Source organism: Dicentrarchus labrax, unplaced genomic scaffold (assembly GCF_905237075.1).
Source record: "Dicentrarchus labrax unplaced genomic scaffold, dlabrax2021, whole genome shotgun sequence".
In the NCBI taxonomy this organism is placed as follows: Eukaryota; Metazoa; Chordata; class Actinopteri; family Moronidae; genus Dicentrarchus; species Dicentrarchus labrax.
Window position 1 is genome coordinate 31,293,854 of NW_026136705.1, and position 23,157 is coordinate 31,317,010.

The 23,157-nt window shown below is 43.0% G+C and overlaps 4 protein-coding genes across 7 annotated transcripts in view; 3 read left to right on the forward strand and 1 right to left on the reverse strand.

The window, feature by feature from the left end:
* Positions 1-8,043, forward strand: part of LOC127363910 (complement C1q-like protein 2) — a 27,493-nt gene extending 19,450 nt beyond the window's left edge. Inside the window, exon 6 of the mRNA XM_051400868.1 lies at positions 7,788-8,043. The gene's annotated coding sequence lies outside the window, so the exon portion shown is untranslated. The remainder of the gene's footprint in view (positions 1-7,787) is intronic.
* Positions 3,326-13,697, forward strand: LOC127363909 (uncharacterized). Of its 4 annotated transcripts, none has more exons than XM_051400863.1 (5): positions 3,326-3,543; positions 3,710-3,807; positions 9,902-9,971; positions 12,901-13,032; positions 13,126-13,697. In XM_051400863.1, the coding sequence occupies exons 1-5, from the start codon at positions 3,363-3,365 to the stop codon at positions 13,353-13,355; spliced, it is 711 nt and encodes a 236-aa protein (XP_051256823.1). In that variant the 5' UTR covers positions 3,326-3,362; the 3' UTR covers positions 13,356-13,697. The 4 variants fall into 4 exon arrangements, with proteins under 4 accessions (XP_051256823.1, XP_051256824.1, XP_051256826.1 ...); XM_051400864.1 differs by having other exon boundaries at positions 9,923-9,971; XM_051400866.1 differs by having other exon boundaries at positions 3,710-3,730; positions 9,909-9,971.
* LOC127363907 (E3 ubiquitin-protein ligase RNF26) lies at positions 13,508-18,382 on the reverse strand. Its single transcript, XM_051400861.1, has 2 exons — positions 18,238-18,382; positions 13,508-17,095 (listed from the first exon to the last, which is right to left on the reverse strand). The coding sequence occupies exon 2, from the start codon at positions 17,087-17,089 to the stop codon at positions 15,851-15,853; it is 1,239 nt and encodes a 412-aa protein (XP_051256821.1). The 5' UTR covers positions 17,090-17,095; positions 18,238-18,382; the 3' UTR covers positions 13,508-15,850.
* Positions 18,383-19,337: 955 nt separating this feature from the next.
* Positions 19,338-19,834, forward strand: LOC127363916 (histone H4). Its single transcript, XM_051400874.1, has one exon. It carries the CDS (start codon positions 19,396-19,398, stop codon positions 19,705-19,707), a length of 312 nt encoding a protein of 103 aa, XP_051256834.1. The 5' UTR covers positions 19,338-19,395; the 3' UTR covers positions 19,708-19,834.
* The last annotated feature ends 3,323 nt before the right edge of the window (positions 19,835-23,157 follow it).

The window sequence follows — 23,157 nt, forward strand, 5'->3', positions numbered from 1 at the left end:
GCTCGAGGGGCGTTTGGATGGGGCTGCTAACTGGGGACCTACCGAGATGGTGGGTCTGGGTAGGGCATGGAAAGGAGAGGCTTGTGGGCGCCCCCACTTCTCACGCCGTCTCTCACGAAGACGATTGTCAAGCCTAATCGCTAGTGAGATTAGCTCATCAAGGCTAGCAGCGCTATCCCTAGCCGCTAACTCGTCTTTCATAACCTCGGACAGCCCATGCACGAAAAGTCTGTAACGCCTCTTCATCCCAACCACTCTGGCCCTAAAACTCTAAACTCGACGGAGAACTCAGCTACTGAACCTGATCCCTGACGAAGATTCAGTAAACGCTTAGCTGCCTCTTTGCCTTGCACAGGATGATCAAAAACCTTTCTTAGTTCCTCAGAAAATCGCTGGAAGGAATCACAAATAGGGAGTGCTTCTCCCACAGGGCGGTTGCCCACTGAGCTGCTTTCCCTGACAATAGGCTAATCACAAAAGCCACTTGGGGGCTATCAGAGCTGGAGGTAAACGGCTGTTGTTGGAAAACTAGCGAGCACTGAAGCAGAAACCGCCCACAAGCCCCCAAATCCCCAGCATACCGTTCAGGTGTAGGAACGTGTGGTTCCCGGGGCGGGGGGGGGAAGGAGAGGCTGCATGCGGCATGGCTGGGGAGGCAGAGGGAGTAGCTGCTTCAGTGGCGGTGGTAGGAGCTGTGGGAGGAGTGGAGACCTGATCGAGCTTGGATCCAAGGGCGGCCACACTGCAGCGAAGGTCTTGGATGGCTGCCACGATCTCGTCGAGGACCTTCTCGTGTTGGCCCACTCGTTGTCCCTGGTAGGCCAGTGCGCTTCGGACGGAGTCTGGGTCCGCTGGGTCCATGCTGGCCAGATTGTTCTGACAGGGGTAGTTACTGGACCCAGGAGCAGACACACAGACAAGATGGACGGTTTAAGGGTCTTTATTCCGCACACACACACTGGGGGGGGGGGGAGAGGGAACAGGCAGGTGAAATGACAAGGGAGACCGGAGACACGGAGGCACAGGAGACTGACTCTGGGAACTGAACTGCACACGAGGGTTCCTGGAGCACAGGAGAGAAATGGTTAGACAAGGGAGCTGGAGCAGGAGAATCACGGGTGGACATGTAGTGGAAAGCTGGACACTGAAAGGAGCCACGAAAGTTACCACTAAGTTGGCTGAAACAATCTGGCGATGAGTGGGAGGAAAACCGGGTTCTTGAAGGCTGAGGCATGATGAATGATTGAGAGCAGGTGAGACAGCAGGTGAGGAGAATGGAGGCCGCACCCTCATCAGGCACACAGGGAAGGAGGAGGAGCAAAGGGAGCAGGAGGGGAGCAGAGCCATGACAGACGATGAACGAAGCAACAAGTTTGTCCAACTCTTGTTTAGATACCTGGTGAAAATGAAGTTTTAGCTGCTTATGTGGGCTTGGACTCGACATATCATCATTTCCCCGGGGATCTTGAGCTACAAGCTTCATGTTTTATGTGTTTTTGTGTGAATGTGTATGTGTTGGCTACCTGTTGTGAACCAAATTGCCCCTTGGGGACATTAAAGATATTTCAAACTTCAAACTCAAACTTCAAACAAGCTTTATGTTAGCATGTTTTGCTTTCAAATGCTTGGTGAGGTTGGCTGTTGAGTTTACGGCAATGGACAAAAGTTTCTGGCCAGGGCACAGTGTACACCTCACACTCAAATTCTTCCCCTTATTTTCAAGCGCGCAGCTGAGGCAGTGTTGCTGTCAAATCTGTCCCTGGGAAAAGTAACGTTGTGCCCAGCTGAAAAAGGAACTACATTTCGTTACCATATTTTCAGTAGTAACGCGTTACACTACTTTTTACCCGTTACACACAACACTGTATATGTATAAATGTGTGTGAATAGGTGAATTTGGCATGTAGAGTAAAAGTGCTTTGAGTGGTTGGAAGACTTGAAAGAGGCTATATGATGACGATACATTTATCTATATATATTAATAAAGCTCTTAATATTGCAATATTGTGTGTATCATGTAGTGATGGGTCAGTCGCGAACGATCCGGCTCTAAGAGCCGGCTCTTTGACGTAAACGACGGGAGCGGATCCAGAGTTTTTTACCGTTTTTCCCTGTTTTTCTGTTAAAGCTGCGTGATTGGTCAAGATGTGTGGTGGGAGGGAGACCTGTGTGAGAGAGAGAGAGAACTAAGCGCTACATAGACAGAGACTACACACTGGAAAGGTGAGGAAAATAAGTGACAGAAAATGTAGTAAAGTTTGGACACATTTTAATGTGATAGACAGTTCACAGGCAGAGTGTAGACTGTGCAAAGTTTCATATCGAGCAGATTTTTGTCTAATTGAGATGGGTCTTTGTTTTCGTATTTTATAATATATTTTTGTAGCACTCTGTTCCATGTTGAATATATTAAGTATATATTTGCTCATGGTGGTACTGTTGGGTCTCTGTAAATGTTATAAGGAGTTCGGTCTAGACCTGCTCTATTTGAAAAGTGTCATGAGATAACTTCTGTTATGAATTGGCACTATACAAATAAAATTGAATTGAATTGGTAAATGGACCTGTACTTGTATAGCGCCTTTCTAGTCTTTTACACTACGTGCCACATTCACCCTTTCACAGACATTCACACAGTGATGGCAAAGTCCATCGAACAGAAACTAACATTCATACATATTCGCACACCAATGCACGGCATCAGGATCAATTTGGGGTTCAGTATCTTGCTCAAGGAAACTTTGACATGTGGCACCAGGAGCCGGGGATTGAACCCACAACCTTCCGATTAAGGAATGACCCGCTCTGCCTCTGAGCCACAGCCACCCGTTTTTTTAAATTAATAAATCCATATAAATAATAAACATTTGATATAATGCATGTATTTGCATTAGATATTCATTTTACACATAATTTGGTAATAAATTAATTTAAGCAACAAAAAATCTGAGGAGCCACTTGGGAGCCGAAAGAGCCGGCTCTTTTTAGTGAGCCGAGCCGGTTCTCTAATAAAGAGCCGGAATTCCCATCACTAGTATCATGGTCCTGGACTCATTCAACGATTTCTGGGCTTTTTATGATCTCCACTGCCCCTTGACCCACCCCTGATGGAGTCTGGTCACTGTTGAAAAAATATGATATTATCAGGATGTCATGTTCCAACATCCTCTTACAGATATTGCCACATCGTGTGTAATGGAAATAAGGAAATATTCAAAGAACATGAAAATTTGAGATGAGCCAAAAAAACAACTGTCTGATGTCCACTTCCCTCACCTTCACGCCTCTTTTTGCTGTACTACATGAACCTCACACCGGTCTACAGAGGACACAGTTCACCTGTGTAAGCTGCCAGTGTGACAATGAAGATCACTGTGATTTTCCCGTTGCTGCTGCTGGTCTGCTCTGGCTCCACAGATCAGAATAAGCAGATTGCAAACCAACAGCCTTGTCCACAAGACATCAATGCTGTGCTGAGAGAGATGACCGCTACTTTGACTCAACAGAAGTTTGAGATGAGATTGCTGCAAAGAGAGAATAAAGGTACAGTATTATGTCGGGTAATGAGAGAAGGAATAGCATCAGGAACCCTTCCATAGGAACCACTGTTGTTTTACAAGGGAATTAATGTCATATCCAAAAGTATAGAAAGTGCAAACAAAGTATTCAAAACAAATTACACTCACACTTCATTTCTCCTCTTTTTCAGAGCATGCAGCAAAGCTGGAGCGGCAGGAGTCTGAGTTGAAGAAGCAGGAGACTGAGTTGAAGAAGCAGGAGACTGAGTTGGAGAAGCAGGAGACTGAGGTTGACAAGCTGAAGCAACAGCTGAAAGGTACTGTGTGTGTGAAATCATCATGTCTAATTATTTGTATAACAAAAATGTAATGTATCTTTATGACACGAATACTACTACTGTGTGGTATAAAATGTAATTTCCCAGAATGTTATTTATTCTCAAATACCATAATATCAAGTACTGAAACTGATAACTGCTGCCATAATTAGTACGTGCATGTATTGGAGAAAGTGTTTATGATTTCTACCAGCTGCTTCTGCTCCTTTGAGATTCATAGGACATTTCATTTGACCAAATTCAATCATGATGACCAACTTCTTTCATTTCTAACCTATTTAAAGTTGTATTTGTCCTGATGCACCACCTACAGATGGACGTCCATCAAATTCTTAACAAGTGAGAACTGTACAGAATAAGAGCTTTATAACTTGGTGGTGCTTTTATGTTGAAAATATTCCCTGGGGAATTATACATATGATATCCTTTGTATGTGTAGTATTTTAGATATTGATGAATTTATGTGAACATTGATAGTCATTCAACAAAGAAATCATACAATAATCAATATTTCAAAAACTGTACAATAATTTATCACCAAGTTGGAATACATTAAATAATCTCTTACACATGCTGCCAGAATAAGAACTAGAACCATGTTTCTAGCTAGTATGCATATGTTCAACTGTCAAACATTAGTTTGATTAGAGATAATTATTAGGGACCGAGCCAGCCACCGCTGGAGGTCCCTATTGTATTTGTTATGTTTCTTATTAGGGACCGAGCCAGCGACCGGCAAGGTCCCTATTGTTTTTGTTTGATTTTTTATTCTTCTTCTTCTTCTTACTTATTATTATTTTTAGCCCCCTTTGACTGCATTTTTGCCCCCTGAACATACACAAAAAGTCAATTTTATTTGGCAAAATTGTCAGGCCTGGTGAAAATTGGGATGTTCTATGCGTCGCTTTCGGGTTGGCCACTAGGTGGCGCTACTATCGTAAAAAATGCGTTTAGGCTAATACCTTCTGCATAGTTTGTCGCACATTCAAAAACTTTGTATCCACGCATTCCGTGAATAGAGCTGAATCTCCCCATATAGGCCACGCACACTTCCGCCCCCCATGCGGTTTGTCTGATTCGCATAACTTTTCACGTACCATCTGAGGACCCTCATAATAAAATAGTGATTAAAAGAATTTTGATATTTCAAAAAACCAGCACGTTATAAAATTAGCACTTCCTGTAAATTTTTCGTCAAAAAAGGAAGTGGACCATTTCTCCACATTGGTATGTCCGATTGACACCAAACTTGGGTCCATAGTTCCCCATGTCTTCCTTAAGCATCGTGCACAACCTCAAGCCATCACCACTAGTTGGCGCTCTTTAAAATGAAGAAGTTTATATCTCTAAAACGGTATGTGTGATTAAGATGTAACCTGGTACGATGCTTCCGCATGGCTCCCTGAGGCTCGCTAAAAAAATGTGTCAACAATCCGCCACTAGGTGGCGCTTTTTTGGCATGGCAAATTACTGTGCGGAGACCGTAATAGGTATGAATATTAAATTCGCAGGGCACGTGTAGAGTGGTGCCTGAAGCTCACATACCAAAAATCGTGTTTGTCGTGTTTGTAGCGCCCCCTATTGGATAAAAAAACAGCAGCCCCGGCGCCACGTTTCACCAATATGTACGAAACTCGGTAGGCACGTGTAACATGCCGGGACGTACAAAAAAGCCTCTTGGACCCATACCCGAAACCCCACCGGAAGTCGGCCATTTTGATTTAAATTTTCACTTTCGGCGAACTTTTCGCGTTGTATGTGAACGAACTCCTCCTAGGGAATTTATCGGATATGCTTCAAAATTAGACAGTCAAAAAAGGGTGCTGATTAAAAGTTGTGGTATTTGTGACTGTACGTTAAAGGGCGTGTCCGTGGCGTTCCCTCAAAGTTGGCCAGGTTGAATCGAATGTCAAACTGTGATGCTATTTCCGGCCTTTAAGGGCTTCTGTTTTAACTAACTCCTCCTACAGATTTTATCAGATTGACTTCAAATTCGATCACTTCAATCTACACACATTGGTTATCAAACGTTGAGCTATTTGTGACTGTACGTTTAACCGTGTGCCCGTGACGACGCGTCGAATTCCATCGATTGGCCATCAAACAGATAGTACTCATATCTTCAGTGTACAGTCCCACCCTGAACACGTCCTCATAACTTCAGCGTACATGATCCAATCTCAATGAAACTTCACGTGTTTGATAACAGTCCCACCCTGAACACGTCTACATGACAATATTCAGACATAGTGATAGCGCCACCTACTGGCAACAGGAAGTATCATGTTTTATACTTTCATTTTGTACTCCTAGCAGGATGATCAGATCCAGCTGAAATTTACTTATAAAATGCAAAACACATTGTTGATGATATGTGTTGACTGTGGTGAGGGGGCGTGTCTGTGGGGTGGCGGGAAATTTTGATGGACCGCCACAAAGCACGAATTCACTATAACTTGAGTGTACATTGTCCAATCGGCCTCACACTTCAAATGCTTGAAAATAGTCCCGCCCTGAACATGTGTCACGACAGTACGCGACGCAGCAAGCCCCGAGTTGCGTGGAGTGCGAGGTCCTGCCCAACGCTGCTTGCAGCTTTAATTTTGAGATTGTTTTCACTTTTTTGGATTCAAAATTAGCAATTCAATATTTGAATCTTTTAAATCTGAAATATGTTCAAAATTTTATGTATGCTAAAATAAAATAAAAAAACACAACAACAATAACAGAGTAGATAATTAGGGTTATTGTTATCTAGGGATAACAGTTTCTGCTTGCTCAATAAAACTGTTGAACAACGTCTGAGATAATGAGATAATTAGCTTTCAGTGTTTGGAACCAATGCTGTTTTATAATTCTTTAACAATGAAATATTTTTCATTTGGGGGTATTTTTATTACAGACATGTTTTGTGTTTTTTCAAGATACTTAAATATGTTCTTTTAAACCAAAGGATAGTAAAAAAAAAATCACATGGTGTATCCACAGACAGTGTAATATACACCAATCAGCCATAACATTATGAGCACTGAAGCGAATAACACTGATTCGGTACAGGGCTCCTGTCAGTGGGGGGCAAATTATATGACATTGGGTCCTCAGAGTTTGAATATTAGAAGCAGGAAAAATGGGCATTTTTTGTGATGGACGACTGGGTCAGAACATCTGGAGAGGTGTCAGTTAGACCTCCAGTGTACTGCTGGTGTGCCCCTGAGCAAGGTACCCAACCCCTAACTGCTCACAGCTTCCCTACATGGCAGCCCATCACTCCACCATCTCTCCACATTTGCATGTCTATAAGCCCTCCATATGCATGATTTTATTTCAGGCCAGTGTAAAGTAAGAAAAAAAAAAAGTATACTTCTTCTAAGTTTTTCTCTCTCTCTCTCTTTCTCAGTTGGACATGTCTCCTCCTGTTCTACAGGCAGCGAACATGTCGGACCCTTTCCCAGACACACTACTCTGATCTTCAAACATGTCCCCACAAACATTGGAAAGGCCTACAACCCACACACAGGTACCTGAACTCTGTTATTTTTACCTATGCTGATGTCTAATGTTGCAACAGTTTAATTTTCAAAGACTAAAAACAAATGTTCAACAGGTATTTTCACTGCACCAGTGAGAGGAGCCTACCACTTCGAGTGGTACATAGGAACACATGGAGGTGCTCAACCTTCAGGAGCTGTGTTGGTCAAGAACTCACAACACATTTTTATTGCATATGAACATCAACCATCCCATTATGGGACTGCTGCTAATGGGGTTACACTGCTGCTAGAGGTTGGAGATGTTGTGTTTCTGCGTCTGTGGGTTAATACAAAGGTGTTTGATAGTGTTAATCACCATACCACCTTCAGTGGTCATCTGCTTTTCACCATGTAAGACAGAAACTCTTCCTCTTTTCCTTTTAACTCTGATAATCATGCAGGTTTTTGCTGTCTTGAACAATTCTTGTACTGAATTGATCTTAAATGTCATCTGATAATCTTGAATCACTGTAGTAATGTATAGTGAACTTTCTTTGCAGTGCAACAACAATTTGTAATAATTTAAATGTTGAGACATTTTTCATCTGGGTCTGGATCTGCAGTCAAATATACTCAAGAGAAATAATCTAATATACAGGTGATTGTTTTTTCTGATGCTCTTGTCATTAATAAAATAATAAACATATATACAACTAACTTTCAAATGATTCAATATATGGCTTTAATTAGACGAGTCTAAGCTGACAATTTAAGAGCAGTAAGATCAAGATAGTTAAACTAAGTTTATTCAACTGGCTCCTGGAGTTTCCCTCATCTCAGAGTTAACAGACTCATTTCTTTAATCCTGCCTCCTCAAACATCATCACTTCTGTGAAGTCTGTTTCCTCATTCCCAAAAACAAAACCAAACTGACAACACATTTCACATGATGTAGTGGGCTAAAATAAGTATTAGGAGCAGCAGCAGGAGACTGAGGAGATTATATATAAACCTTTATTTTATCAGGTAAGTCTTGACAAGACCTGAGTACATAAGTGTTTAAATACAAACAAAAATGTAAAAATATAAGTTAAGAAGGAATGGATAAACTGTATTAATCCTGTCAACATCAGGGTGGGATTTAATTATGTCCCCGTCGCTGGACATCAAGTCCCACTGACATTGAGATCTAAGTTTTTCATCTGAATTAATAAATTTAAGTTAACAAAGTGTAGAAAGGAGTTTGAATTATTGGAGAAGTGGCAAAAGGATTAAGAATGTAAAATATACTGTTATATCTGTGATGCATGAATAAATGTCATAATGTGGTCAAGATTTGGTTGAAAGGTTGAAGAATGTTTGTCTGTCTGTCGAGCAGATTATATATAAACCTTTATTTTATCGGGTAAGTCCCACTGACATCGAGATGTCATTTTCAACAGAGACCTGAGTGCATAAGTGTTTAAATACAAACAAAACTTATAAAAAAATAAATAAGATAAGATATTCTTAAAATATATAAGGTCAGGTATAAGGAAGATAAGGAATGGATAGACTGTATTGATCCTGTCAACATCAGGGTGGGATTTATTTATGTCCCCCGTTGCTGGACATCAGCTGTTCCTGGTGGGATAGGTGACTGAGAGTGGGCGGACTGAGGATCTTGATGGACTCAAAGGTTCATCCATAGGTTGAGACATAATTTGTGTTGAATGGCTGATGTGCAGTGAAGTTGGCTGGTGACCAAACCTGTCTAACATTAGAAAACAAAAACACACCTCTGTTGAGTAATGCTGTCAGTTCATTAAGTGGAACCAGTCTGTCACAGTGTAGTATGAGGAAATAAACTCAGTGCCCATTCCTTCTTCACTCAACACAACACTTAATTTCTGTAATGGCTCATATATATATATATATATATATATATATCCTCAATCTGACAATGGCTGAGAATAAATCATGTGAAATGGGGATAAGGAAATATTCTGTCTGTGGCGTCCACCTCCCTCACCTTCACGCCTCTTTTTGCTGTACTACATAAACCTCACACCGGTCTACAGAGGACACAGTTCACCTGTGTAAGCTGCCAGTGTGACAATGAAGATCACTGTGATTTTCCCGTTGCTGCTGCTGGTCTGCTCTGGCTCCACAGATCAGAATAAGACGGAGGCAGAAAAAGAAATTCTTGCACAGCAGATCACATCCCTACAGTCTTTACCACAAGACATCCTTGCTGTGCTGAGAGAGATGGCTGTTACTTTGACTCAACAGAAGTTTGACATGAGATTGCTGCAAACAGAGAATAAAGGTACAGTATTATGTCGGGTAATGAGAGAAGGAATAGCATCAGGAACCCTTCCATAGGAATTACTGTTGTTTTACAAGGGAATCAATGTCATAGCAGTTCATATCCAAAAGTACAGAAATTACAAACAAAGTATTCAAAACAAATCACATTAACAAATTTATTTCTCCTCTTTTTCAGAGCATGCAGCAAAGCTGGAGCGACAGGAGACTGAGTTGAAGAAGCAGGAGACTGAGTTGAAGAACAGGCTGATGAAGAGCAGGAGACGAGTTGAAGAAGCAGGAGACTGAGTTAAAGAAGCAGGAGACTGAGGTTGACAAGCTGAAGCAACAGCTGAAAGGTACTGTGTGTGTAAATCATCATGTCTGATTATTTGTATAACAAAAATGTAATGTATCTTTACTACACCAATACTACTACTGTGTGGTATAAAATGTAATTAACCAGAATATTATTTACTCTCAAATACCATAATATCAAGTACTGAAACTGATAACTGCTGCCATAATTAGTACGTGCATGTATTGGAGAAAGTGTTTATGATTTCTACCAGCTGCTTCTGCTCCTTTGAGATTTATAGGACATTTCATTTGACAAAATTCAATCATGATGACCAACTTCTTTAATTTCTAACCTATTTAAAGTTGTATTTGTCCTGATGCACCACCTACAGATGGACATCCATCAAATTCTTAACAAGTGAGAATTGTCCAGAATAAGAGCTTTATAACTTGGTGGTGCTTTTATGTTGAACATATTCCCTGGGGAATTATACGTATGATTTCCTTTGTATGTGTAGTATTTTAGATATTGATGAATTTATGTGAACATTGATAGCCATTCAACAAAGAAATCATACAATAATCAATATTTCAAAAACTGTACAATAATTTATCACCAAGTTGGAATACATTAAATAATCTCTTACACATGCTGCCAGAATAAGAACTAGAACCATGTTTCTAGCTAGTATGCATATGTTCAACTGTCAAACATTAGTTTGATTAGAGATAATTATTAGGGACCGAGCCAGCCACCGCTGGAGGCCCCTATTGCATTTGTTATGTTTCTTATTATTATTTTTAGCCCCCTTTGACTGCATTTTTGCCCCCCTGAACATATACGAAAACTCAATTTTATTTGGCAAAATTGTCAGGCCTGGTGAAAATGGGGATATTCTATGCGTCGTTTTCGGGTTGTCCACTAGGTGGCGCTACTATCATAAAAAATGCACTTAGGCTAATAACTTCTGCATAGTGTGTCGCACATTCAAAAACCTTATATCCACGCGTTCGGTGAATAGAGCTGAATCTTCCGATATAGGCCACGCCCACTTCCGCCTAGAATTTTTCTCCACTAGAGCACGAAATGTTCATAAACTACTCCATCTACCCGTGTTCCCCCCATGCGCTTTGTCTGATTCGCACAAAATTTTTCACGTAGCATCTGAGGACCCTCATAATAAAAAAGTGATTAAAAGAATTTTGACATTTCAAAAACCCAGCACGTTATAAAATTAGTACTTCCTGTGAATTTTTCGTCAAAAAAGGAAGTGGACCATTTCTCCACATTGGTATGTCCGATTGAAACCAAGCTTGAGTCCATAGTTCCCCATGTCTTCCTTAGGCATCTTGCACAGTTTCAGGCCATCGCCACCATTTTGATTTTGATTTTCACTTCTGGCGAACTTTTCGCATTGTATTTGAACGAACTCCTCCTAGGAAATTTATCGGATCTGCTTCAAAATTTGTGAGTACACTCAAAAAATGGTGCTCATTAAAAGTTGTGCTATTTGAGACTGTACGTTGAACGGCGTGTCTGTGGCAACTTGTCGATTTTGAATTCTGTCGTCCTACAAACTGATTGAAAAGTTGAGCTGTGACTGTACATCAAACCGCGTGCCAGTGACAGTGTCCTCATAACTTCAGCTACGTGGTCCAATCTACGTGGTCAACAATCTCCCTTGAACATGTCTATGAAACATTCAACAATAAAACTAGCTAATTATAATTTATTTTCGCACGTGTTACGACGGCACGCGATGTGGGCTGCAGCATGCCCCGAGTTGGGTGGAGTGCGAGGTCCCGCCCAACGCTGCTTGCAGCTTTAATTTTGAGATTGTTTTTCAAAATTAGCAATTCAATATTTAAATCTTTTAAATCTGAAATATGTTAAAAATTTAATGTATGCTAAAATAAAAAAAACATTAAAGCTGCAAGCAGCGTTGGGTGGGACCTCGCACTCCACGAATAGCTGCAGCCCACGTCGCGTGCCATCATAACACGTGCGGACCACATCATGAAAATTCCACGTAAATTAGCTCAAAATCGCCACGCAGCTCTTACTTCCTGTTGCCAGTAGGTGGCGCTATCACTATGTCTGAATGTTGTCACGTAGACATGTTCAGGGTGGGACTGTTGTAACACACGTGAAGTTTCATTGAGATTGGACCACGTTGAAGTTATGAGGACGTGTTCAGGGCGAGACTGTTACAGAATATATGAAGTTTATTGGAGATTGGACATTGCACACTGAAGTTATGAGTGCTGTTTTGTGGCGAATCCGGTGAATTCGACAAATCGTCATTGGCACGGTCATTTCATGTAACTCAGCTCAAAATCGCCGTGCAGCGCTTACTTCCTATTGCCAGTAGGTGGCGCTATCACTATGTCTGAATATTGTCTTGTACACGTGTTCAGGGCGGGACTGTTATCAAGCATTTGAAGTGTGGAGCCGATTGGACAATGTACACTCAAGTTATAGTGAATTCGTGTTTTGTGGCGGTACACAAAATTACAAAAATCAGCTATACATTATGAGCACACGGTATAAAATATCGGTAGAGCTCCTGTTATTGGGGGTATATCAGGCAGACAGTGAACATTTGGTCCTCAGAGTTGAAGTGTTAGAATCAGAAAAAATGTGCAGCGTGAGGATCTGAGTGACTTTGACAAGAACCACATTGTGATGGACGACTGGGTCAGATCATCTGGAGAGGTGTCAGTTAGACCTCCAGTGTACTGCTGATGTGCCCCTGAGCAAGGCACCCAACCCCTAACTGCTCACAGTGTCCCTACATGGCAGCCCATCACTCCACCATCTCTCCACATTTGCATGTCTATAAGCCCTCCATATGCATGATTTTATTTCAGGCCAGTGTGTAAAGTAAGAGTGAAAAAAGAATTTCCCCATTGGGGATTAATAAAGTATATCTTCTTCTTCTTAATGTGGCTGATTGGTGTATACATATTGCTCTCTCTCTCTCTCAGTTGGGCAGGTGGCTTTCTCAGCCTCTCTGTTGGCTACAGGCAGCGGATATGTCGGACCCTTTCCCAGACACACTACTCTGATCTTCAAACATGTCGATACAAACATTGGAAAGGCCTACAACCCAGACACAGGTACCTGAACTCTGTTATTTTTACCTATGCTGATGTCTAATGTTGCAACAGTTGAATTTTCATTTAAAAAGACTAAAAACAAATGTTCAACAGGTATTTTCACTGCACCAGTGAGAGGAGCCTACCACTTCGAGTGGTACATAGGAACATATGGAGGTCACCAGGCTTCAGCAGCTGTGTTGGTCAAGAACTCACAACTCATTTTTACGGCATATGAACATCAGACATCCGGTTATGGGACTACTGCTATGGGGGGCTACACTGCTCCTAGAGGTTGGAGATGTTGTGTTTGTGCGTCTGTGGGAAAATACAAAGGTGTTTGATGATGGTAGTCACCATACCACCTTCAGTGGTCATCTGCTTTTCACCATGTAAGACAGAAACTCTTCCTCTTTTCCTTTAAACTCTTGAACAGTTCTTCCTCTGAACTGATCTCAAATGTAATCTGATAATCTTGAATCACTGTAGTAATGTATAGTGAACTTCTGATTTTCCTTTATATAAAAGCTGGATGACAGAGAAGTGCAACATCAATTTATACAAATGAAAATCTTTATTATTATTAAAGCAATCTAACATACAGGTAGCTTTTCTTTTCAAATTTGAAAGTGATACGTTTTTCTGATGCTCTTGTCTATAATAAAATAATAAACATACAATTATAATACTGTGTGGACATTTCTTTATTGTGTGGTTTCAACTTTCAATATCATACTGAAGGAGGAGGAGACCTCTGTGGATCATTGGGCTCCCGGTAGAAACCTCCTGAACCACGAACATTGAAGGAATCCTAACCGGGAGAAGCTGACTGCAATGACGCCAATGGTGGTGAAGACAACAACTCCCATGATCCCTCACTGCTTCACCACCTCATCACACTTAATCTTTTTCTTATTGTTTTAATGTGAGAGACCCCCAGTGGCAGAAATCACAGACTGTAGCTTTACTGTCTGTACATTGTTGTCCACACACAATAAATCTTGTGCAGCTAAACTAAGAGTGGACATCTGGGAGGACGAATGCTGGATGAGTTGTGTGAGAGAAATACAACTAAAGATGAACATTTGTTTGGGAAATCCTGCTCTTTTGGTGTGGAGAACGTTTGAAAACTCCTATTTAGGATATTTTAGGATTTGTAAGAATGAGAACAAAATAAAGCCCTGTTTAATAATTCAATTATTATCTGTTAAATAAATCTACCATTAACTAATTAAGGCATGTTATATTAATTAAAAATGTTCAAAATTATAAAATTAAATCAACTTAAACATCCAGTGCAGATATTCAGTCTTCCACATATTTGATGACTTTTATATTTTTTAAATACATTAAAATATGAACAAAACATCCTTACATACACTTTACCAGTGCCTGAAATGGGCCAGTACTCACCGGTACTGAGAACCCCGCGGCCATACTCACTAATGAGGACGTCTACGGTAGATATTAGGGACGATACCAGATGAAATTCTCGATACCAATTGAGTACCACGATAAAAAATGTCCCACTCGAGTTTTTTTCCCGATCCAATACAGATGAAAAGCTCCGCAGTGAATTAACAAAAGCAATCAAGCTGTTCCTTAATGTTTTATACATATTGTATTATTATTAATGCAACTTATTTCATATATATTTTATACTAAATAACTAGTTGGCTTTAAAATAGCCTAACAAACTCTCTTTGTAATCTTTTCAGATCTGGAAGGAATTTCTCTTTAAAACTGTCCTGCAGAGTTTGTTGCTTCAGTTCATCTTTTACCTGAGTTACCTGAACCAGCTGTATCCTGCTGTTCATTTTTCCTCGTCTGTACATCCTGTGAGCGGGTTACGTTGCTAAATTACTTGTTTGTGAGACTCCTGTTGCACTTGCAGTGGCGTAGTGAGTGTGCAGCTTTTCAATATCTTGGCATCGACTTGGTAGCGAACTATCGGCTCTCGTGACATCCCTAGTAGATAATAAATAAATAAATAAACTGTACAGGGTTGAACTGAACGGGGGTACTGGCAGCTTTTTTGGTTCAATTCAGGCACTGATTTTTACACAAGTACAAAAACAATTGCAGCAAAGTCTTTGGCACAAATCCTCGGCTGTATTAATCCAGTAATAATCAGCAGCTATGAACTTCTTACATATCAAGAGACTTCACAGCTTCTCTGTTGTTTTGGCTTTTTAAAGCTGATGGCAAACATAAATAAGATAAATATATTTAGGTTTTTAAGTGTTAAGATTAAAAGTCAGCGCACACAAATACTGTTGAGTAAAGTTAGAAATGTTTCCTGAACAAAGAATAAAGACACATAGTATTAGTTGGCACAGTTCACTAAAGACCATCGACATATATAAAGACACACGAAACGACAACTCCCCTAAAGTGAAGCCAAAATATCTCGACTGCTTCCTGGTGGCAGATGCAACATCAGATAAATTAAGGATGCAGAGCTTTTATTAAAATGCAAAACATTTTCATTTTAAAAAAAGCTCCACTTTCTGTGTAAACAGAGCCTAAAAAACCATCACAGTGCATCACATCCACAGATGGTTCCTGTCGTTTTAGGTCGTTCAAGTTTGTTTTTAATCTGTCATTTGAAGGCGGTTTCAGTTGAGCCCGGCTCCGGGATATTTTGGTTTCATATTTGAACAGTGGCAGGAAGTGGAGATGCGACGTCCATCTTTTATATGTCCATGAGTTTGACACTGACCAACTATTAATTATTTTACAGAAATAAACAACTATATCGCAGAGAGTCCGTTATTATCCAAGATATTCTGTTTTCGTGTGCTTCAGTTTGCAGCTTGTATCTCTGGTCCACCGGCCGTCAGAGGAAGACGTCCAGGGTCTGCGTGATGGACTGCCGGCAGAGCGGACAGCAGCGCTGCTGGACGTGTCGGCGCTGGGTCAGGATGTCGGCGCAGTGCCGGCAGAGGCAGAGGTGACGGCAGGGCAGCAGCAGCACAGTCTTGCTCAAGTCCTGACAGATGACGCACTTCTTCCTCTCCTCCTGCTCCTTCAGCAGGCTGAGCAGCTCGCTGTCAGTCGAAGAGCTGTCGCCGTCCACCGGAGTACAGTTCAGCCGCGATGTACCAATCCTGCTGCTGGCGCCCGCTGACTCGTCGTCCAGCTGATCCTGGAGCTGCGGAGGGTCTGGCTGGGTCGGTTCATTCGCTGGCGGCAGGTCGGTCTCAGCGACTGAAGCGTCGGTGTGCGGGAGCCTCGTTGTACTGTGTGCCGCCCGATTGGCCACAGCTTGTTCGAGTATCGTCCACGCTCCCAGGAGAGCATTGACCAAACGGAGGCTGAGGCGTCCGGCGAGGACAGGAAGTCTGGGGTTCAGTAACAGCAAAGCCACTGAGATGATGAACGCGGTGATGAGCAGGCCGTGTGAGTCCACCATGAACACAGTGATGAAGACACGGCCCAACGCTCCCAGGAAGTCCAGAAGCAGCTGGCAGGGCGCCCACAGCAGCACCGAGGCACCGACCAGACAACTGTACAGGAAGGTCAGCGCAGTCAGAGCCAGCTCCAACACTTTGTGCACGGGGTCCGCCACCACCTCCCAGACGCCCGCCAACACAGACAGACAGTTCTGCGTGCCGATGAGGACGATGTTGACCACCGTGTTGACAAAGTAGAGAACGAGGCTGAGCGCGATGCAGAGGCCTTCGCACGTCTGTCGCAGGACGCAGCTCCCTGAAATAAACCCACGGTGAAGCACGTCCTTGACTCGCCACGCCACGTGACAGGAGAGGTGTCCCACCATCTTGAAACTCTCAAACACTCCTCCCAGCGTCTGCAGCCAGCCCTCCACAACCTGCAGCGCTCCGCAGGCGGCGCTGGAGACGGCCTCAGTGGCGGCGAGGAAGGAGAAAAGAGCAAAGTTCCAGCATTCGACCAGAGAGGAGCCGCTCAGGACGACCAGCGTGTTGTGGAGGGAAGCGCCCGCGCCGGACAGGAAGCGACACAGCCAGCTGAACGTCCTGACGACCAGGTCGAGCAGCAGGCAGCAGGCGTCCACACATCCTCCAACAGCAAGAGAGACAACGTTCACTTCGTCCATAGTCGGCTGCAGGCGAGAGAAGAAGAGTGACAGTGTGTTTGATGAGTAAAATATTTATTACATTTATTAAAATTATTTAAAGGAAAAATCTACAAATCTTCACATTTAAAAGACCTAAATTTTTTTAAAAAAAAAAAAATTAATTTTCTGTCAACAAACTAATGGATTAAAGGACATTTTAAAAAGTTCCCTTTGTACAATCTAAAGTAGAATATTTCCCTCTGAGGTTCAGTGGAGTTCAGGTAGAAAGCAGTAGAGTATATCAGACTCTCTGCAGCGACCTCTGGAGGCAGGAGCTGCTTTCTACAGGACACAGCAGCTTCATAAAGATTCAACTGGGACTGAAATGTGCTTTTGTACACAGGTGTGAATGTTAACCTGCAGCTAAACTAACGACAGAGCAAATAAAGGACCCATAAAGCTCTTTGTGTTGGTGATTTTGGACTATTGCGGTTAAACATCAGACTAATACACACCCAGGATTTTATACATATTAAATCAATGGAACATAAACCCAGACACAAATATACTTTCTGTACTTATAAGCTGATATATTATGTTAGTTATTGACATCTGTTTTAACTTAAGTATAAAATAAATACATAAACACACACTAATGTTTAAAACGGTGCTCCAGTCAAATCTGTGTCTTATTTAAGCGAAAGGAGACAAATAATAAAGGACAAGCAACCCACTTCTTTAAGTTTAAAATCTAATTAAACGAGTATTATTGTGTATAATATATATGCCGAATTTCAGATAAGCTTTCGCCGATTCAGATGAAGTATTTATTTCATATTTCTGACATTTGTTTGTTCTTGTAAACTTTAAATTGTCAGAATTCTTAATGGAGTTTGGTATTGAAACGCAACTTTTAGATCCGCGCTAACTAAGAAACGCACAGTGAAGCTGAGGCCGCAGACTGGAGCTCATGTTCACGGTGAATGATTAAGCACATTAAAGTCTTTATATTTATATTTATATTTATATATTATCTTTATGTCTGAAGCCCTCAGTGTGTCCGCTAGCAGCCACATGCTAACGCTGCTAGCAGACCCCACCCATTAGCGTTAGCTCGGTAGAAATAAACATAAACAAACTTCAGAGGAACAATCTGTTTATGAGCGTTTGAAGTAAACAAGTCTCACCGTGACAACATGACGCAGAGAGATTTAATCACTGGCGCGTTTAAAGAAAACTAGTTTTAACATAAGTCACTAATATTGTCTTCTTCGGCTTATTATTATTCTGCTGCTGCTGCTTCTTCTTCGTTGTGACAATTGACGGTTCGTGAACCAACGGAAATGGATCACAGCGCCACCTGCTGTATCGGAGTGATTCAGCAGGTTTTAATTAAAACAATATTAAACATACAGGAGCTCGTGGACAATAAATATTTATAATACTGATTAATTACAGTTTATTTACTTTTATCGGATCACATCCCAGCTTTATTGTTTTTATCAATAATGTAAAAACATTTTGTTTGTGAAAGATTATTCTGCGTTATGTCCTTTAATTGCACATTGTGTTCTCTGTGTATATTTTCCTCTAATATATAATCAAATCTATTCATAATTATCTAAGAGAATATTTTATAGTTGTGGTAAAATATCTGTAATTATCTTTATTAGTCAGATTCAAGGTTTCCCCCAAAAAATTAAAATAATTGTCTAAAATAACTAATTTTATGTCCAAAAACTTTCCTACCAAGTTCAGTTTTTCTGTATTTCTATAACTGCTGAGGTTCTTCTGAACGACTGCGTCTCTGTGTGAGCTATAGCTTAATGATAAAAACCCTCATTAAATGCTGATATCAACTTATTGATCATATTTGCTGCAGTCTAATAATATGTGTTATTGATTGTTTTGCCAATAGATCGACCTTCTCATTTCCTTCCACTGCTACATGAGCAGGAACCCAAAGGAAACATTCAGTCCCCTATAATGTAACACATATTGTATTAATTCAAGCACTGGTTAGATTCACCACCTTTAATAAGAAAATAACACCTTTATAAAATGAGTGTGCGGACCTCCATAACAACGTGCTGAACGTCCACCGATAGTCTGAGACGATTAATCAGAAAATAATTATGTAATATTTTTTATGTAAAATATCAATAAAGTTTATTTTAAAAAAAAGAAGATAAAAACACAATCATTCCTAAAATAAATAAATAATAAAAGAAGTAAAGCTGCCTACTACCCGCTGCCTGTCCTCTGTTACGTCCGCAGTCAGGCTGTAAATAGTGACGGTCGAGCAGCATCCACTCATTCACCGTTGACTAACCGACAGTAAGAAAATGTCTGGCCGCGGAAAAGGAGGCAAAGGACTCGGTAAAGGAGGCGCCAAGCGTCACCGTAAAGTTCTCCGTGATAACATCCAGGGAATCACCAAACCCGCCATCCGCCGTCTGGCTCGCCGTGGCGGTGTGAAGCGTATCTCCGGTCTGATCTACGAGGAGACCCGCGGTGTGCTCAAGGTGTTCCTGGAGAACGTGATCCGTGATGCCGTCACCTACACCGAGCACGCCAAGAGGAAGACCGTCACCGCCATGGACGTGGTGTACGCTCTGAAGAGGCAGGGCCGCACCCTGTACGGCTTCGGGGGTTAAAGCTCATCCAGACCCGCTGATAACGAACCAAAGGCTCTTTTAAGAGCCACACACTTTATCTGCAGAGCACAGTCCTGATTTATTATGAGAATTTGTAACTTATGTTGTCACAAGATCAGTGTTTATTGGAGTTCAGGCTTTAGAGAATCAGTTCTTTTGTCTTGGTTCACTAAAGAGTTGCCTCTCTGCTCCCTTTTTGCTTAAATAAATTAATGGCAAATTGAGTAAAATTCTCCATATACATAAATTATATCTATGTTTATTGATTACCAATAGTGTTAAATGATATTTGCTATAATGGAGGTTTTGTTAATACACTTGTGTGTAACAGGGTGTTAATTTTATGAAATACAAAAATAAAAACACATTCCCGTGTGACGGAAAATTTGCAACTGCATACAGTGAAACACAACACAATATAAATTAAATGTGCCGAAGAAAAAGCAGCATTCAGGCGAGTCTGCCGTTATGTGTTAGAGGTTGGTAGAAAGAACACTGAACCACCAGCTCAGAGGGTCTGCACTGGAACAGGGATCTCAGCTCCACCATTACATCTGCTGATAGGTTCCCTGTAGTTGCTCCAAACAGCAGATGCTTGTGGGTTCCTCTTGTTCGTGTTCTGCTACCTTCTTCTCCCTCTTTGCCCCCCCGGTAGTGAAAGTGACGTTAGTTACGTATTGTAACTCCAGATTCTATGAGTATAGGCGCAGCCCTCTAAGAGCTATCGCTATTGGGTTTGTCCCTCACGCTCCTGCGCAGTACTGACAAAAAATAGTCCACGCCCACCCACGGGGGGGCCCCACCTACACAGTGTATAAATATCCGTGTTAACATACAATCAGCTCCCAAAAAAGAGGCTTTTCTTTTAGCCACAGGGAACCAGTGGGGCCCCTAGCTTAGAGGGCTGCGCCTATACTCATAGAATCTGGAGTTACAATACGTAACTAACGTTCTATTTCTGTAGGCTACGCCCTCTAAGAGCTATCGCTATTGGGATAAGGGCGTAGCAGGATATAGTCTATGCCACACTGGTTCCACACGTATCATAAGCACAGACATACCCGCCACTTGAAATAACCACAGCTCCATCCACGCCCAACCAATACGCTGTACGTAATAACGCAGTCCACATTCCTCAGAATGTACTGAGGAGAAGTTGGGGGAAATCAAACCTGCTGTGATGAATGGAGACGAGCGTTACGTACTGTAACAGTCCGAATGAAGAGCAGAAACGAAATAACACATGAGGAATGATGAAGTCTCGCATTGCAACAGGGGAGCAAAGTAGAGACAGGAATGAACACATCACTGTGACAGAACACTCAGAACAGAGTGAGTCATGGAGAACTGCGACACATCCCGCAGATAAAAGCGAATAAAAGACCAGGGGGAAGACCAAGATGCCGCCGTGCATATGTCTTCCACCGTCATTCCTCCACGTAAAGCTGTGGAGGACGCGATTCCCCTGGTGGAATGCGCCCTGATGCCCTCCGGGGGGTCCGACCCTGAGGCAATATAAGCCTGCGCAACCGCCTCACACAGCCAGTGTGACAGGCGCTGTGCAGACAGAGGAAGCCCCATAGAATGATCTCTGTAATGAACAAAGAGACGTTGAGAACGGCGTGAAGAGGCCATGCGTGCCACATAGCATGACAGAGCGCGCACTGGACAGAGAAGATGGGACATGGCTTCTTCCTCTGATCTGTGAGGAGGGGGGAAGAACCCCTTCAGCGTTATCACTCTCGATCTGAATAAACTGGTGATGCTTTTAGGAGTAAAAGCTGGGTTCGGACGCAGGACAGCTGAGCTGCCATCTCCCTGTATTCTCAGGCACGATGGAGCCACAGAAAGACCAGATAAATCACTGACTCTTTTCGCAGATATCAGAGCCAAATGGACAGAAATTTGAGCGGAACCTGATCCAGCGGTTCAAAGGGAGGTTTAATCAGCGCGTGTAAAACCAGCGCCAAATCCCACTGAGGAGTAAAGGAGCGAGACACAGGTCGGTGTCTCCGCACACCTCTCAGAAAACACTTCAACAGCGGATGACTGTAAACTGATCTGTCACCAAAGCCTTCGTGACAGGATGAAACAGCCGCAGCATAAGTCTTAACCGTGCTGAAAGCCAGATTCCTGTCAACCAGTGTTTGCAGGAAAGAAAGCACGTGAGGCAGAGGACACGCAGTGGGGTCTAAACTCCTCTCTACGCACCAGTGCTGAAAGGCTGCCCACTTTGCCGTGTATGACACTCTAGTAGACGCGGCCTGAGAGAGACCCAACCTCTCTAAACGTTCCCGTTCAGAGGCCAGGCCCATAACCGCTGCCCCAGTACTGGGTAACTCCTGATCGCCCCTCCTGCCTGTGAGAGCGCGTCCCCGCGCCACGGCAGTTCCCAGGGGAGGCCCGACACTAGCCGCCGCAGACACGGAAACCATGACGCACTCGTGCATTCTGGGGCTATCAGAACCATGGACAGTCGCTCCTCCCGCACGTGGTCCAGAACCCGAGGGATGAGCGGAACCGGTTGGAAAGCGTACAGAAACATCCTGGGCCAAGGACGATGTGCAAACGCGTCCACTCCCAGCGGAGGATTGTCCCGTGCGCTCAGGCTGAACCACAGGTCGCACTGTGTGTTCCCGAGAGCAGCAAACAGATCCACTTGGGCTCTGCCGAATCTGCTCCACACCTCGGCAACCAGCTCGGGATGGAGGCTCCCCTCTACATGACGGGGGCCTCCCCTCGACATGACGTCCGCACCTCTGTTCAGTACGCCCGGTATATACACTGCTCTGATGGACAGACAGTGTGCGTGCGTCCAGCATAAGAGCTGTCTCGCTATGTTTAGCAGCCGAGCAGATCGAACCCCCCCCTGGCGGTTTATGTACGCTGCTGTGGCTTTGTTGTCTGTGCGAATCAGCACGTGCTGATTGCGCAGCACAGGGGCGAAGTGCTGGACCCCTTTCCACACTGTGAGAAGTTCCAGTGCGTTTATCTGGAGGGACACGTGAGCTGGCCACCGGCCGCCCACTACCTGAGACAGACACGTCCCCCCCCACCCTGAGAGAGATGCATCTGTGAACACCGAGATATGCGACGTAGCTCTGCCCAGGGGAATCCCGTCCGACAGGATGCGGGGATTTCTCCAGTAAGCCAGATCGGGGCCCACGGAGGGAGGAACGGAGATCATTCTTCTCCGGTGACGCACGGGGTCGATATGTAAACGAATAAACCATCTCTGTAAACGCCTCATGTGGAGGAGACCCAGAGGAACGACCACGTGAGCCGCTGACATCATCCCCAGCAGCCGCATGAGAGATAGCGCTGTCACCACCCGGAGAGGCGCGACACGCTGCAACAGGGCTGTCAGAGCAGCCACTCGCTGCTGTGATAACCGTGCTGTCATGCTGGCAGAGTTCAAGTCCACACCCAGGTACGTGATGGACTGGGAGG

Excerpts from the sequence above, each read along its gene's own strand:
- LOC127363909 (XM_051400863.1), top strand. The coding sequence starts at position 3,363 with ATGAAGATCACTGTGATTTTCCCGTTGCTGCTGCTGGTCTGCTCTGGC. Across the intron at positions 3,544-3,709 it reads GCTGCAAAGAGAGAATAAAG|AGCATGCAGCAAAGCTGGAG; the intron begins GTACAGTATTAT and ends CCTCTTTTTCAG. Across the intron at positions 13,033-13,125 it reads GGCCTACAACCCAGACACAG|GTATTTTCACTGCACCAGTG; the intron begins GTACCTGAACTC and ends AATGTTCAACAG.
- LOC127363907 (XM_051400861.1), bottom strand. The coding sequence starts at position 17,089 with ATGGACGAAGTGAACGTTGTCTCTCTTGCTGTTGGAGGATGTGTGGAC.
- LOC127363916 (XM_051400874.1), top strand. The coding sequence starts at position 19,396 with ATGTCTGGCCGCGGAAAAGGAGGCAAAGGACTCGGTAAAGGAGGCGCC.